Source organism: Sceloporus occidentalis, unplaced genomic scaffold (assembly GCF_023333645.1).
Source record: "Sceloporus occidentalis isolate IW3139 unplaced genomic scaffold, rSceOcc1.0.p SCAF_3, whole genome shotgun sequence".
NCBI classification, from domain to species: Eukaryota; Metazoa; Chordata; class Lepidosauria; order Squamata; family Phrynosomatidae; genus Sceloporus; species Sceloporus occidentalis.
In genome coordinates, this window is record NW_028316983.1 from 127,086,913 (window position 1) to 127,099,639 (window position 12,727).

Consider the following 12,727-nt stretch of genomic DNA (forward strand, 5'->3'; position numbering starts at 1 on the left):
CAGCGCATCTTTCCATGCCCTAACAAAGGTTATGGGCCCAGTAGCCGCGTGGTCAATGCTAAAGAAGCTGTGGGAGATCTAGTTCTGCAATTGGTGAGCTGTGTTTGGATTACTAGAGGGCTGAAGAGAAAAGTCCTGAAGAGGAGTGATTTAAGTGCTGTCTGCTCATGGACTCTGTCGTTATCAGTTTGTTTTTGGAAGTTTATTCTTGTTTAGCAGCTTGCCCAGACTGTTATCAGTATCAGAGTGTTTGTTTGCAGCTGTTTAAGTCGCAGACTCAGTGCAAACATGAAAGTGGCAGTCAAGTTTGAGAAACTGTCCAAGAAGAATTATGCTTCATGGAAAATTTATATGCACGCTTTACTGGTAAAGCAGGACTTATGGGACTATGTAAAGAAACAGCCAGATCCTACTAATGAAGACCAGCTAGCTGGTGATGAAAAAGCTAGAGCAACAATTGTTTTAGCTATAGAGAGAAGCTAGCTAAATCATATTAGAAATAAGAGGTCAGTGTTTGAAGCTTGGAAAGCTCTTGAGGCTGTTAACCAACCAGCTGGAGCCTTGTCTAAAATGCTGTGCAGTAGAAGGCTGTATTGTTGTAAACAGTAGGAAGGCAAATCCGTGATTGTACACTAAAAAGGATGCAAGAAAACTTCGCAGAGTGCAGCGAGCGTGGCATCCAGATTGAGGAAACCCAGAAGGCCCATATACTACTTAGTAGTTTAAGCAGAAACTGGGAGTTTTTGATGTACAATCTCCAGGGAGTAGCTGAAGCTGATTTAACTGTGGACCTTGTGGCATCCAGAATACTGGAAGAAGTACAGAGGAGAGACTCTGAGGAGAGCTTCAAGGGTGCAACTAGCTGGAGGCGACAACAAACCAACCAACCTATGTCATTGCCAAAGGAGGGGAGTGCTGCTGTCTGCAGGATACGGAGATGTTTTTTCCTGTGGGGAGACCGGACATTTGATGAAGAACTGTCCGAAAGTCTCTGCAGCAAAGAAAGGACAAAACTCACAGGAAAGATAAGCCTCTCAGTGGGAGGGGGCTTGCTACTGCTGTGGAAGGAGTTGTAAGTGAGAAGGAAGACCAGTCTGTTTGGATTTTGGACAGTGGGTGTTCTCACCACATGACCCCTAATAGGAAAAAAACTACAGCACTCTAAGTCAGCACCAGTGGCCACTGTGGTATTTGCAAATGGTGAATCTGACTGTGTAGAGGTACAAGGGTCTGTATTAATCCCGGGTTTAAAAAAGGTATTCCATCATGTTTTGTGTGCACCAAAGTTGCAAAATAACCTTGTAAGTGTGGCATCTCTTACTGATGATGGATATGAAATCCTTTTCAGAAAAAATGAGGGGGTTATATCCAAGGAAGGAGCAATGTGTGGTAAAGCCTTAAAGAAAAATCACACTTACCACATGGTGGAACAGGTGCAATGTGGGAAAGTAACAAACAAACCACTGCATGATGGCTGTGCTCATTAGTTCCATAGAGTTATGGGCCACATAAACTTTAAGGGTTTGAAAAATCTAGAAAAGATTTGCCCAGAGTTCAGAGTAGAGGGCTGTAATAGTTACCTTGACTGTGCTGTGTGCAAAAAGGTCAAAGTGAAGGCTTAGGTGAGTAAATGCATTACCCAGAGGCCTTTTCAGGTGGTACATGCAGACTTATCAGGGCCACATCAAGTAAAGAGTTTAGGGGATGCAAGCTTACCCTACTAATTGTAGACAGGCATACCTGATTTACATTTGCAAGGATGCTCAAAACCAAAAGTGAGGCTGCTGACATGATCAAAAGATGAGTTAATTCTGTTGAAAGGGAGTTTCCCTACAAGGTTGGTGTTATACATTGGTGCTATTGTGACAGACAGAGGTGGGGAATTTCTTTGTAAAAACTTGCAGCAATGGTTTGGGCAGAAAGGAATCGAACACAGATCTATAAATCCCGGATGTCCTGCGGAAGATGGTTTGGCTGAACGCAGGATTGGTATGTTAAATCAAATAAGGGATTGTATGTTGGAGGATTCTGGAGCACCAGCAAATTTGTGGGGAGAAGCCACAAGAACTGCTTGTCACATTATGAACAGGTCATGGTGCAGTGTAATTGATCAAACCCCATATAAGCTTTTATATGGCAGAGCACCCAACCTAAAATACTTGAGGGTATTTGGCCAGTATGCCTCAGTATTCATTCAGAAAGTGAAGGCCTCAGTAGAAAGAGCCCAAGTGTAAAAGGCTTGGTCACAGAGAATGAAAGTGATAAAAGAATCAAAAGGAGAAAGTTTTATAGTAATTAGAGTGATCCTGGGAACATTCTACCATGCTTTTATAATCCTGTTATTTATAGTGCTCATTAATGGTGTTTAATCTTGCTGATGAGATACCACAGTCTAAGATGAACTGACTGAAACTGATGATTGAAGAGATAACTGACACCAGATAAGATGTTTAACAAACATGAGGTAGAAAGCAAATTAGTCATGTAGCCATTACAGAGAATCTGATATAGTTTGGCAGCTTGAAGTTTCTTGTGAAGTTTCTTGTGAATGCAGAATATTTCTGGTACATTTGCTATAAGAGATTTAAATAAGTTGTATGGGTTGCCCCAAACCCTCAAAAACAGCTCTGTATAAATGATTTCAAAAGTTTTTCAGTTTTCATAGCTCTTAATGAAATTGCCCAGGAGACATCATCTGCCCTTAATTGACTTTAACTGGCATGATTTACCAGTTACAACATCTAAATTCATTTCCAGATCTGACAGTGCAGAAGATTCTTAAGGGACTTACTGTACTCTATGAAATGGCTTTTGGATTCAATAGGACAGTTACAGGCCCAGATGTCAAAGGGAGTTACTCTGGTGCTGTTAATGGTGAAAGAAATTTTATTGCCTTCTTTTACTGTCTTTGAAATCACTTTAAGGCTAATAAGATATGTGGCTTCTATCTGCACTGACACTCCTTCAAGACCATCTTAAACAACACTGAAGAAAACATCTGTAATAAGATGCAGACTTGTGACACTGACACCATCACCTTGGTTTCCCTATATTATTTTTACCATCTTTGTGAGCCTTTCAGCAAAATTTTTCCCCATTCCTCTTCTGGAAAGGCTTTCTTACTAAACACAGAAAAATAGTTTACATACATGGTTAGAGATCTAGTGTTAGACGAACTGACTGAAACTGATGATTTATAACAGACACTAGGTCTGGTATTAAAACTGGTAACAAAAAGTTACATTAAAACTGGTAACATAAGTTGAATCATTATGAGGATATAGTTTTTGTTTCTTGCATATGTGAGATACCTCTTTTCATATGAATGATGATTTTCAGACTTAATTCTATTTTTCTACTCTGACATCTTTTCAATTGCAGCTAATAGTTTTTGTTTTTATTTCTCCATTAGCCACATTGTAAGAGTTGAACTGTTGGACGGACTCTGAGATGAACCTGAGGATCTGAGAAGAATCTGAGAATCAAATTCTGGGTCTAACTTATAGTCAGGACAGGTGTAAGACTCAAAGTGCAGGCCAGAAACAGGCGATAAATCGGGAGCCAGCATAAATAAAAAGAAGCTAGAAATTACAACTAGGAAATAATGGAGGATACAAGAACATCAGAGGTCAGCAAGTTTCTATTTCTCAAGCAAAATTTTTATTCTTACACAGAATTCAACAGACTGAGTGTGTGAAATCAGTCTAGAATACTCATCACTGAGAAGAAACTGCTTGCCATTTTGTGTTTCATCTTGATGAGAAATCCTATAGGCCTAATAGATCCTCACATCAATACACTTTTAACAGGATTCATAGAGAATACCAATCATGTGTTAAGAGAGGTTATCAAAAACTCTGCAGATGCTTGATCTCTTTTTCCTTTTGTGTAGTCCCAAACCAGAGTGAAAACATGGAATCTTAATCCCTGAAGGGCCTACTGTGCATGGCTGCTGATATATGAGCCATGTAGATGTCTGTAGTAGGAATGTAGAATCATATTTGACAATAAACTTTAGACATGAGAATTCTAATGGCCTATTTCTATACATGAAATTCCAGTACTACTTGATATTTTTTCTAAATTAACTGTAGTAGATCTTCACAACAAAAATGAAGAAAATTTAAAGACCTTCTATTTTAAGATCTTCAGATTTAAAGATAATTGCTATCAACTTTATCATTTCTGTAACTCACCTTTCTTGAAAGATCTTTCAGGAAATTCTCATTATCTTGATTAGGTACGTGGGTGTTTGGAGGTGCATATGTTACTACAAATATTTTTGTTACAATAGCACTTTCTCGGTAGTCTCTGTAATTCAAGAATCAAGAAACCCTAGATAAAACCTGTTAAATTTATAACCCATGAAGGAAACACAGTCTACCACCCATGACCAATAGTCCACTAGTGGCTCAAAACACATGACATTCTTTGATGCCTGCCTGGTACTATGCTGGGACTTGAGGGTTTGACAGCACCATATTACTTGAATGGCTACAAACTGTGGAAGTGTGTTTTATATCAGTAGAAATATAATAGATAAGTGTGATATTTATGATATTTCATAATATTTATGGAAGTATTTTAATCTTTCTCTCACTTGCCCAAAGGCTCCTTACTGTTGTTAACAAGATTTAAAAAAAATCAAACTAAAGCCAATCAATAAAATTAGCACAACAAAATAACGTGAAATCAATGAAAACAGAAGTAAAAATTATTACTCTTAATCATGCAACTTTATAAGTGAAGTGAAACAAAATGCTCTGAATTAGATGCTCACTCACAATAATTCAAGTCAATGATGAAAGAACAAACTAGATTTGATCTAATGCATGTAATATGCACATTTTTGTTATATAGTAGCAACCAAATGGAATACTGAGCAGAATTTTATATTTGTGTGAGGAGGAAAAATGTCACTCTTTCTCCCTCTGCCATGGTCTTGAACAATAACTTCCTCTCTGAAGCTTTTTGCAGTTGGCAGGCTTCTAAGCACAGAAAGTTTGAGGACACTCTGTCTGAGAATTAAGTGATATTGTACAGTACTCCACTGCAATACTGTTGATATGGAAGCTTAATAGTGCTAATAAAAACATACCATAAAGACTTAGGCCTGAAACAGACAGGCCAAAAGGAGTGCCCTATGGCTGCACCAGGGGTGTGGTGTTCAAATGAAACATGCCTGTGAAGTGGATGGAAGCTACTCCAAGGCTACCAAAGACAGTCTGAAGCTGCCAGTAAAAAGAGTGGTGGCCTGTTTGGGACCAGAGTGGTGGCCTACTTTGACAGTGGGCCATGAGGTCACTTCAGTCCCCAGCCGATTGCAGGTCAATTGCAGGCAGACTGGCCAAAGGCCACTCCTTCATGACCATCTGCTTCGCCCCTTAGATAGTTCGAAAATACTCATCACACATTAGAAGCCTGTATAGTTTACCTTGATAGAGCAACAATAAGAAAAAATAGTAGTTAGCTACTAGAAACAATGGTCATTTACTAAGCACACTTAATACTGTAGGCCTCTATTGAATGTTATATTAGAAGGACAAGTTGCAATGATATAATCTAATCAACCACACTAAGGTGAGTGTCTCAGAATGACTGAGGCTGGTCATTTTGATCTGATGAAGCCTCAAAATCCTAGGGAAGAGTTACTACATATGTAGATGCTACATACCCACTTCTCTAATCCTCCTGTGTAAACCTTCCTCACTGTTCACAACATGAAGCCTAGTACCTTGCTTTGATAGAGCAATGAGTAAGAAAAAATATTAGATAGCTATTAGAAACAATGGCTATATACTAAATTCACATAATACTTGTGGACCCCTGTTGAATGTTATATTTATTCTGACATACACTGGTCTTTTAGACACTTTATTTTTGCTGCTAGAGACAAATATAAAATACATCAAATGAGATACCAGAAAAAGTTAAATGCCTATATTGATTCCCACCTTTCACTTTTGTAGCAAACTAGCTCTTCATACTAAGAAAAGACTATACTTTATCTGCCTTTATTTGAAAAATAAATTACATTGTGATGTTCCCTTACTTTGTAACTGCCAGAGCTTTTACTGTTATTTTCCCATCAGGTAATGTGATTGGTTCCTTATACATAAATGTATTATGATCTCTGTAACCAAGTCTCCCAAAGAGCTGTGGTTTACTACCATCAATAGTATAATAGATTGTAACATCAGGAGTATCTGAAAGACACACACACAAATAATATGTTTTTTTTCATCTGCAAAAGGCATTATAACTTTTCCTGCAAAAAAGCTTCTATTTTTTTTAAAAAGTAAATGAATGTGTGAAAAATTAAGTCAGATGTACAGATTTCCTTCTATGTCCCAAGAATAACTTTTCAGGGGCTTTACAGGGAAGGTAGCAGGTTTGGGGGGAAACACAGGGCCCAAACAGAGCTGCTTCGGGTCACTTTGGAGGTATGCTGTTTAAATGAGACACACATCTTAAGAGACCAGAAGCTGTGTCAAAGCTGCGCTCCAGTCCTTAGGACTGGAGTGTGGCTTTTTTGTGGCTTCTGGCCTCTTAAGATGCATGCATCATTTAAACAGCATACCTAAAGTGACCCAAAGCAGCTTTATTTTGGCCTACCTGTTTGGGCCCACAGTTACCATAAGGATTCTTGACCAATTAGGAGATAATAACATCACTAATGATGTAGAATGTTCGAGTATTTCTCTATTGTGGATCTTTTTAGAGCTAAATTAAAGCTGCTAATCTCTACATTTGAAATTTATTGAAAGATTAGGATTTCCCATTTCCCTGGTTTCCCCCCCCAGGCTTCACATCTTTTAGTTTAGATAACGTAGGCCAAAACACTTGTGGCAGGATTGGGCCCACTCCTGCCTGTGCAGTCATGGAGCCACAAGATCAGGGTCTGACCCCGGAGTAAAATAGCCCTGGTTTCCTGTGAAGTTTCTAAGAAACTCCATGACAAAACTGGGCTGTTCAAACAGCCCTCCCTGGCACTCCTTATCTTTCTGACATGCAATCCAAGAAGTCTCCCAGCCACTCCATCTTGATGCTGAAACTTAGCACCTGGCCAAATGGGTGCAGCCAGGGGCCCTGCTTCCATGTCAGACAGGGCAACTGGGAATTCTTAGATGGATCACATGCCAGAATGGTTAGGAGCTCCCCCAGGTCCCGGATTGGAGCAGGGATGAGTGTGTGAATACCTGCCCCTTCCCCCGCCGATCCAGGGGCTAACCCGGGTGAGCACCGGGGGTAGAATAGCACAAACTCAGCTTGTGCTATCCTCCCCTGTATGCTCAGGACCCAAATATTAAATGATTTTTTTTACCTACGCTGCTTTCAGAGGCATGTGTTTTCCTGATATAGTAAAGCAAGCATGGAAGGCTGTGACAGTGCCTCATTAAAGCTCATTAAAAAGACCTAATGGGTCAGAGGACGTTTACAAAAAATGTGTCAAGTCACATACACAGGAAAGTGATATGAGCTCATCAGTCACCTTAAAATGAATGTCTCACAATGTTAACCCAAAAACAGGCGGCAGAATTACAAGCCAGCATGTGAATCATGCAGTGTTCCCCTGTCCCCATTTAGTTCTTATAACTTAAGCCCTGTCAAGACTGGCACCTTGTGGTGGCCTGTGGGCAAAATCAGGGCGCAGTGTCCTCACGCTGGATGCCCTAACTCTGTCCCCATGGTGACATTTTGGCATGCACCAGTCCCCATGGCGTGCGCCATATGATGCATAAAGCTGCACCACCATGGCTATGGAGCCCCTTGGAGGGCAGAAAAAGGAGCTGTTTTTTGCAGGTCTTTTTTGCACTTTCCAGATGCCAGATCGGGGCCACAGCATGAGGAATGCTTTCAGCCTCATGGGAAGGCAATGGCAAAACTCTTCTGAACAAATTTTACCAAGAAAACTCCATGATAGGGTTGTCTTAGGCCTGTTACAGACTGCCAAAATAAAGCTGCTTCGGGTCTCTTTGGAGGTATGCTGTTTAAATGATGCATGCATCCGAAGAATCCGGAAGCTGCACCAAAAGCTGCACTCCAGTGCTTAGAAATGGAGTGTGGCTTTGGCGCGACCTCCGGACTCTTAGGACCCATGCATCATTTAAATAGCATACCTCCAAAGAGACCCTAAGCAGCCTTATTTTGGCAGTCTGTAACAGGCCTTTGGACCACTCTAAAAGCATACAACAACAACAAAATGTTGTATTATTACATTGATATATATATTTCAAGGACAAAGAAATGATGAGAAGAAAACAACCCAAGAATTAATAAAAATGAACATTAAATGAATACACACACACATCAAATAAATGAAGCAATTTATAGCATGTACCTGATTTAATTTCTACAAGAGTATTTGTATCTATTTCATGTTTAGCTTTGCCCGATGTTGACATTCGAAGTGGTATAACTTGAGGTGCTAAGACGGAGCCAGCAGTCATTTTTCTCTATAGATTGTTTCTAAAAAGAGGAATAAAAAACAAAAAACAGCGCAGAATGAAAAGTAAGTAAATCTATTTGAAGAAAAAGATTTAGGCTGCAATCCTGCAAAGCTTATCTGTGAGTAAATGTCAGTGAAGACACTGAGACTTCTTCTTGAATAAAAATGAGTAGGTTGTTTTGCATGCATTTGTATACCAGAAAACTTCACGTCTAGTTTTAAATTATTCATCTCGGCTACACTTTAACTCTTGAGCCAATGTAAATTAACGTCATGATGCTATTATTAGTATTATTGGAACATACTATTTTTACTTAATAGAAACAACCTTAAAATATTTTAATGCAAAATAAATTTCTGGAGAGAGGAAAAGTTTGAATACAGAAAAACATGTATGGGTACAGGCCAATGTTAAATATGGTAAAACAAATGATTTTTATAGGAGACTTAGAGTTTCCAACTAAAATCAATACAGTATGATTTAAATTGCTCAGAATGGATCACGCTGGTCTTGTGACTGACAGTGCAATCGTAGCATATATATATATATTCAGAAGGATGATGCACTAAATCCAGCAGGACTTACTTCTAAGTGGAGTGTAACCTAAGAAACTAGAAAATAAAATCAGTACTTCTTACCACCGGCAGACCAAAATTTCAGTACTGTACAATTTGTTCTGTTAAAACAATTATACCCCACACCTTCTGTTCCAGGCATGTTGGACGTGGTTCGTAATATCTTCATTAAGCAAACAACATAGCATATTTCCAGTATTACACGTGCAGAAGCAGGTCTGTCAAAGTCCCAGGAAACAACTAAGGTGAGGGCAATTACGGCAGTTTGAGGAGGTAGCGTTGCAAACCGCGCAGTTTGGGTAGAAGCAGTGGCATCACTAGGGTCGGACCTTCTGCTGTCCCAGACTCTATGGAATCCTTAGCAATGTTTTTTTGTACTGAAACTACTTGTAAATCATCATTTCCAAATGTCTCTGAAAGTACAATTGGCTCTACACATTGGCGGAGTTTAGGGGAGCAAGACCCCCACGAATGTGGAAGAACCGTGAATAACTGCCCCCCCCCCGCGAGGAAGACAGTTCAAGGGGTGGGTGAGGGAGGGAAGAGGAGCAGGTGCACACACTCCTCTTTTCTCCTGCCCTCCCTGCCCCTTTCTTGGTGGGATAGTTGCCTTCCCAAAGTAGCTCTCCCACCAGGAAAAGGGTGAGGAGGAGGACTGAGCTTTCCTAGGCTTCACTCTACTTCCTCAGATGCATTTAGAGGGAGTAGGCCTCAGTCTGCTTCCTCAGAGGCCAACTTCTTTCTTTCAGTGAGTCTCAAAGGTCCTACATGATCTCTCTCTACGTACTGATCCCACAGACTAACACGGCTATACCTCTGAATTCTTTTTAAGGTGATCAATAACAGATAGTATTTATTGTGCACCAGGGGAAGCTCCTCGCCTCCAGCCTGCCTTTCTTCCTTTCTCCATAGGCTGCTTAGGAAGGCTGTGACTCACCATAAATTACAAACAGGTTGCAAGCAATGAGCTTGGACTATGCATACACCCACCTCACACCTTGGCCAGCCAGGGGGGGTGTTTTAAAGTGCAGCCCAGCCATCTGCCTGCCTAAGAGGCAGGAGGTTAAAGAGAGGCCAGGCTTAGTCTTAAGGAGCATGGCTTGAACCACTCTATTCCACTGCATTAGGCTTCTCCCTCCCAAAGAGTATTTATTCCTTCATTTATACCCCACCTTTAATGATACTCAGACTCTCAGGGCAGCAAAAAACATATTTAAACCATTACCATTTAAAACAGTGACTCCCTAAATTGTGCTCTTTAAAGGGATTTCGGACTCCAGCTCCCAGAATCCCATGCTATTGGCCCACGTGGCTGAGGCTTCTGGGAGATGAGGTCCAAAACCTCTTCAAGGGCCACACTTTGGGGACCACTGTTTTAAAGCAACATATCAAGCAGTGAGCATCCTCTAGAACAGTGGTCCCAAACTGTACTCTTTAAAGGGATTTTGGACTCCAGCTCCCAGAATCCCAAGCTATTGGCCCACATGGCTGAGGCTTCTGGGAGATGAGGTCCAAAACCTCTTCAAGGGCCACACTTTGGGGACCACTGTTTTAAAGCAACATATCAAGCAGTGAGCATCCTCTAGAACAGTGGTCCCAAACTGTACTCTTTAAAGGGATTTTGGACTCCAGCTCCCAGAATCCCAAGCTATTGGCCCACATGGCTGAGGCTTCTGGGAGATGAGGTCCAAAACCTCTTCAAGGGCCACACTTTGGGGACCACTGTTTTAAAGCAACATATCAAGCAGTGAGCATCCTCTAGAACAGTGGTCCCAAACTGTACTCTTTAAAGGGATTTTGGACTCCAGCTCCCAGAATCCCAAGCTATTGGCCCACATGGCTGAGGCTTCTGGGAGATGAGGTCCAAAACCTCTTCAAGGGCCACACTTTGGGGACCACTGTTTTAAAGCAACATATCAAGCAGTGAGCATCCTCTAGAAGAGTGGTCCCAAACTGTACTCTTTAAAGGGATTTCGGACTCCAGCTCCCAGAATCCCATGCTATTGGCCCACGTGGCTGAGGCTTCTGGGAGATGAGGTCCAAAACCTCTTCAAGGGCCACACTTTGGGGACCACTGTTTTAAAGCAACATATCAAGCAGTGAGCATCCTCTAGAAGAGTGGTCCCAAACTGTACTCTTTAAAGGGATTTCGGACTCCAGCTCCCAGAATCCCATGCTATTGGCCCACGTGGCTGAGGCTTCTGGGAGATGAGGTCCAAAACCTCTTCAAGGGCCACACTTTGGGGACCACTGTTTTAAAGCAACATATCAAGCAGTGAGCATCCTCTAGAAGAGTGGTCCCAAACTGTACTCTTTAAAGGGATTTCGGACTCCAGCTCCCAGAATCCCATGCTATTGGCCCACGTGGCTGAGGCTTCTGGGAGATGAGGTCCAAAACCTCTTCAAGGGCCACACTTTGGGGACCACTGTTTTAAAGCAACATATCAAGCAGTGAGCATCCTCTAGAAGAGTGGTCCCAAACTGTACTCTTTAAAGGGATTTCGGACTCCAGCTCCCAGAATCCCATGCTATTGGCCCACGTGGCTGAGGCTTCTGGGAGATGAGGTCCAAAACCTCTTCAAGGGCCACACTTTGGGGACCACTGTTTTAAAGCAACATATCAAGCAGTGAGCATCCTCTAGAAGAGTGGTCCCAAACTGTACTCTTTAAAGGGATTTCGGACTCCAGCTCCCAGAATCCCATGCTATTGGCCCACGTGGCTGAGGCTTCTGGGAGATGAGGTCCAAAACCTCTTCAAGGGCCACACTTTGGGGACCACTGTTTTAAAGCAACATATCAAGCAGTGAGCATCCTCTAGAAGAGTGGTCCCAAACTGTACTCTTTAAAGGGATTTCGGACTCCAGCTCCCAGAATCCCATGCTATTGGCCCACGTGGCTGAGGCTTCTGGGAGATGAGGTCCAAAACCTCTTCAAGGGCCACACTTTGGGGACCACTGTTTTAAAGCAACATATCAAGCAGTGAGCATCCTCTAGAACAGTGGTCCCAAACTGTACTCTTTAAAGGGATTTCGGACTCCAGCTCCCAGAATCCCATGCTATTGGCCCACGTGGCTGAGGCTTCTGGGAGATGAGGTCCAAAACCTCTTCAAGGGCCACACTTTGGGGACCACTGTTTTAAAGCAACATATCAAGCAGTGAGCATCCTCTAGAACAGTGGTCCCAAACTGTACTCTTTAAAGGGATTTTGGACTCCAGCTCCCAGAATCCCATGCTATTGGCCCACGTGGCTGAGGCTTCTGGGAGATGAGGTCCAAAACCTCTTCAAGGGCACAGTTTGGGGTCCACTGGTTTAAAACATTACCACACTCCCAGTAGGTCAGTGGTCCCCAAGCTGTGCCCTTAAAGAGCTTCTGGACTCCATCTCCCAGAAGCCTCAGCCACGTTGGCCAATAGCAAGGGACTCTGGGAGCTGAAGTCCCAAATCCCTTAAAGGGCATTAAAAGTGCGTAGAAGGCCCTCCCAGCGCTCTCTCCCGCAAGACCCCTGGGCCTTCCCGCCTGTGGAGGCCCCTTCCCCTCGCCCCCTTCCCGGCCCACGCAGGACAGCGTCACCTTTCGAGCGACAAGGAAGAACCACCCAGGGCCTCCTCCTCCTCCTCACACCGACTCTGTCTCCATGGCAACCGCCGCCGCGGCCGCCTCCTCCTCCTCCTCCTCTCCGCTCGGCGCACCCTGATGACGT

General features: G+C 42.4%; 1 protein-coding gene and 1 long non-coding RNA gene across 6 annotated transcripts in view; one reads left to right on the forward strand and one right to left on the reverse strand.

The window, feature by feature from the left end:
* The window catches only part of LOC149316745 (double zinc ribbon and ankyrin repeat-containing protein 1-like), a 45,744-nt gene extending 33,019 nt beyond the window's left edge, over positions 1–12,725 (reverse strand). For 2 of the 5 annotated variants that reach the window (XM_089516152.1, XM_089516151.1), the window contains exons 1-4: positions 12,598–12,688; positions 8,342–8,469; positions 6,053–6,206; positions 4,197–4,311 (exon numbers count right to left, since the gene is read on the reverse strand). In XM_089516152.1, the coding sequence (XP_089372278.1) occupies positions 4,197–4,311; positions 6,053–6,206; positions 8,342–8,450 (378 nt within the window). In that variant the 5' untranslated portion in view covers positions 8,451–8,469; positions 12,598–12,688. The other 3 variants (XM_089516148.1, XM_089516149.1, XM_089516150.1) reach the window with 3 other exon arrangements.
* On the forward strand, positions 104–8,439 carry LOC149316746 (uncharacterized). The gene is made up of 3 exons (XR_016280521.1): positions 104–1,072; positions 3,413–3,628; positions 8,387–8,439. It is a non-coding gene; the product is annotated as an uncharacterized LOC149316746 (long non-coding RNA).
* Positions 12,726–12,727: the final 2 nt, after the last annotated feature.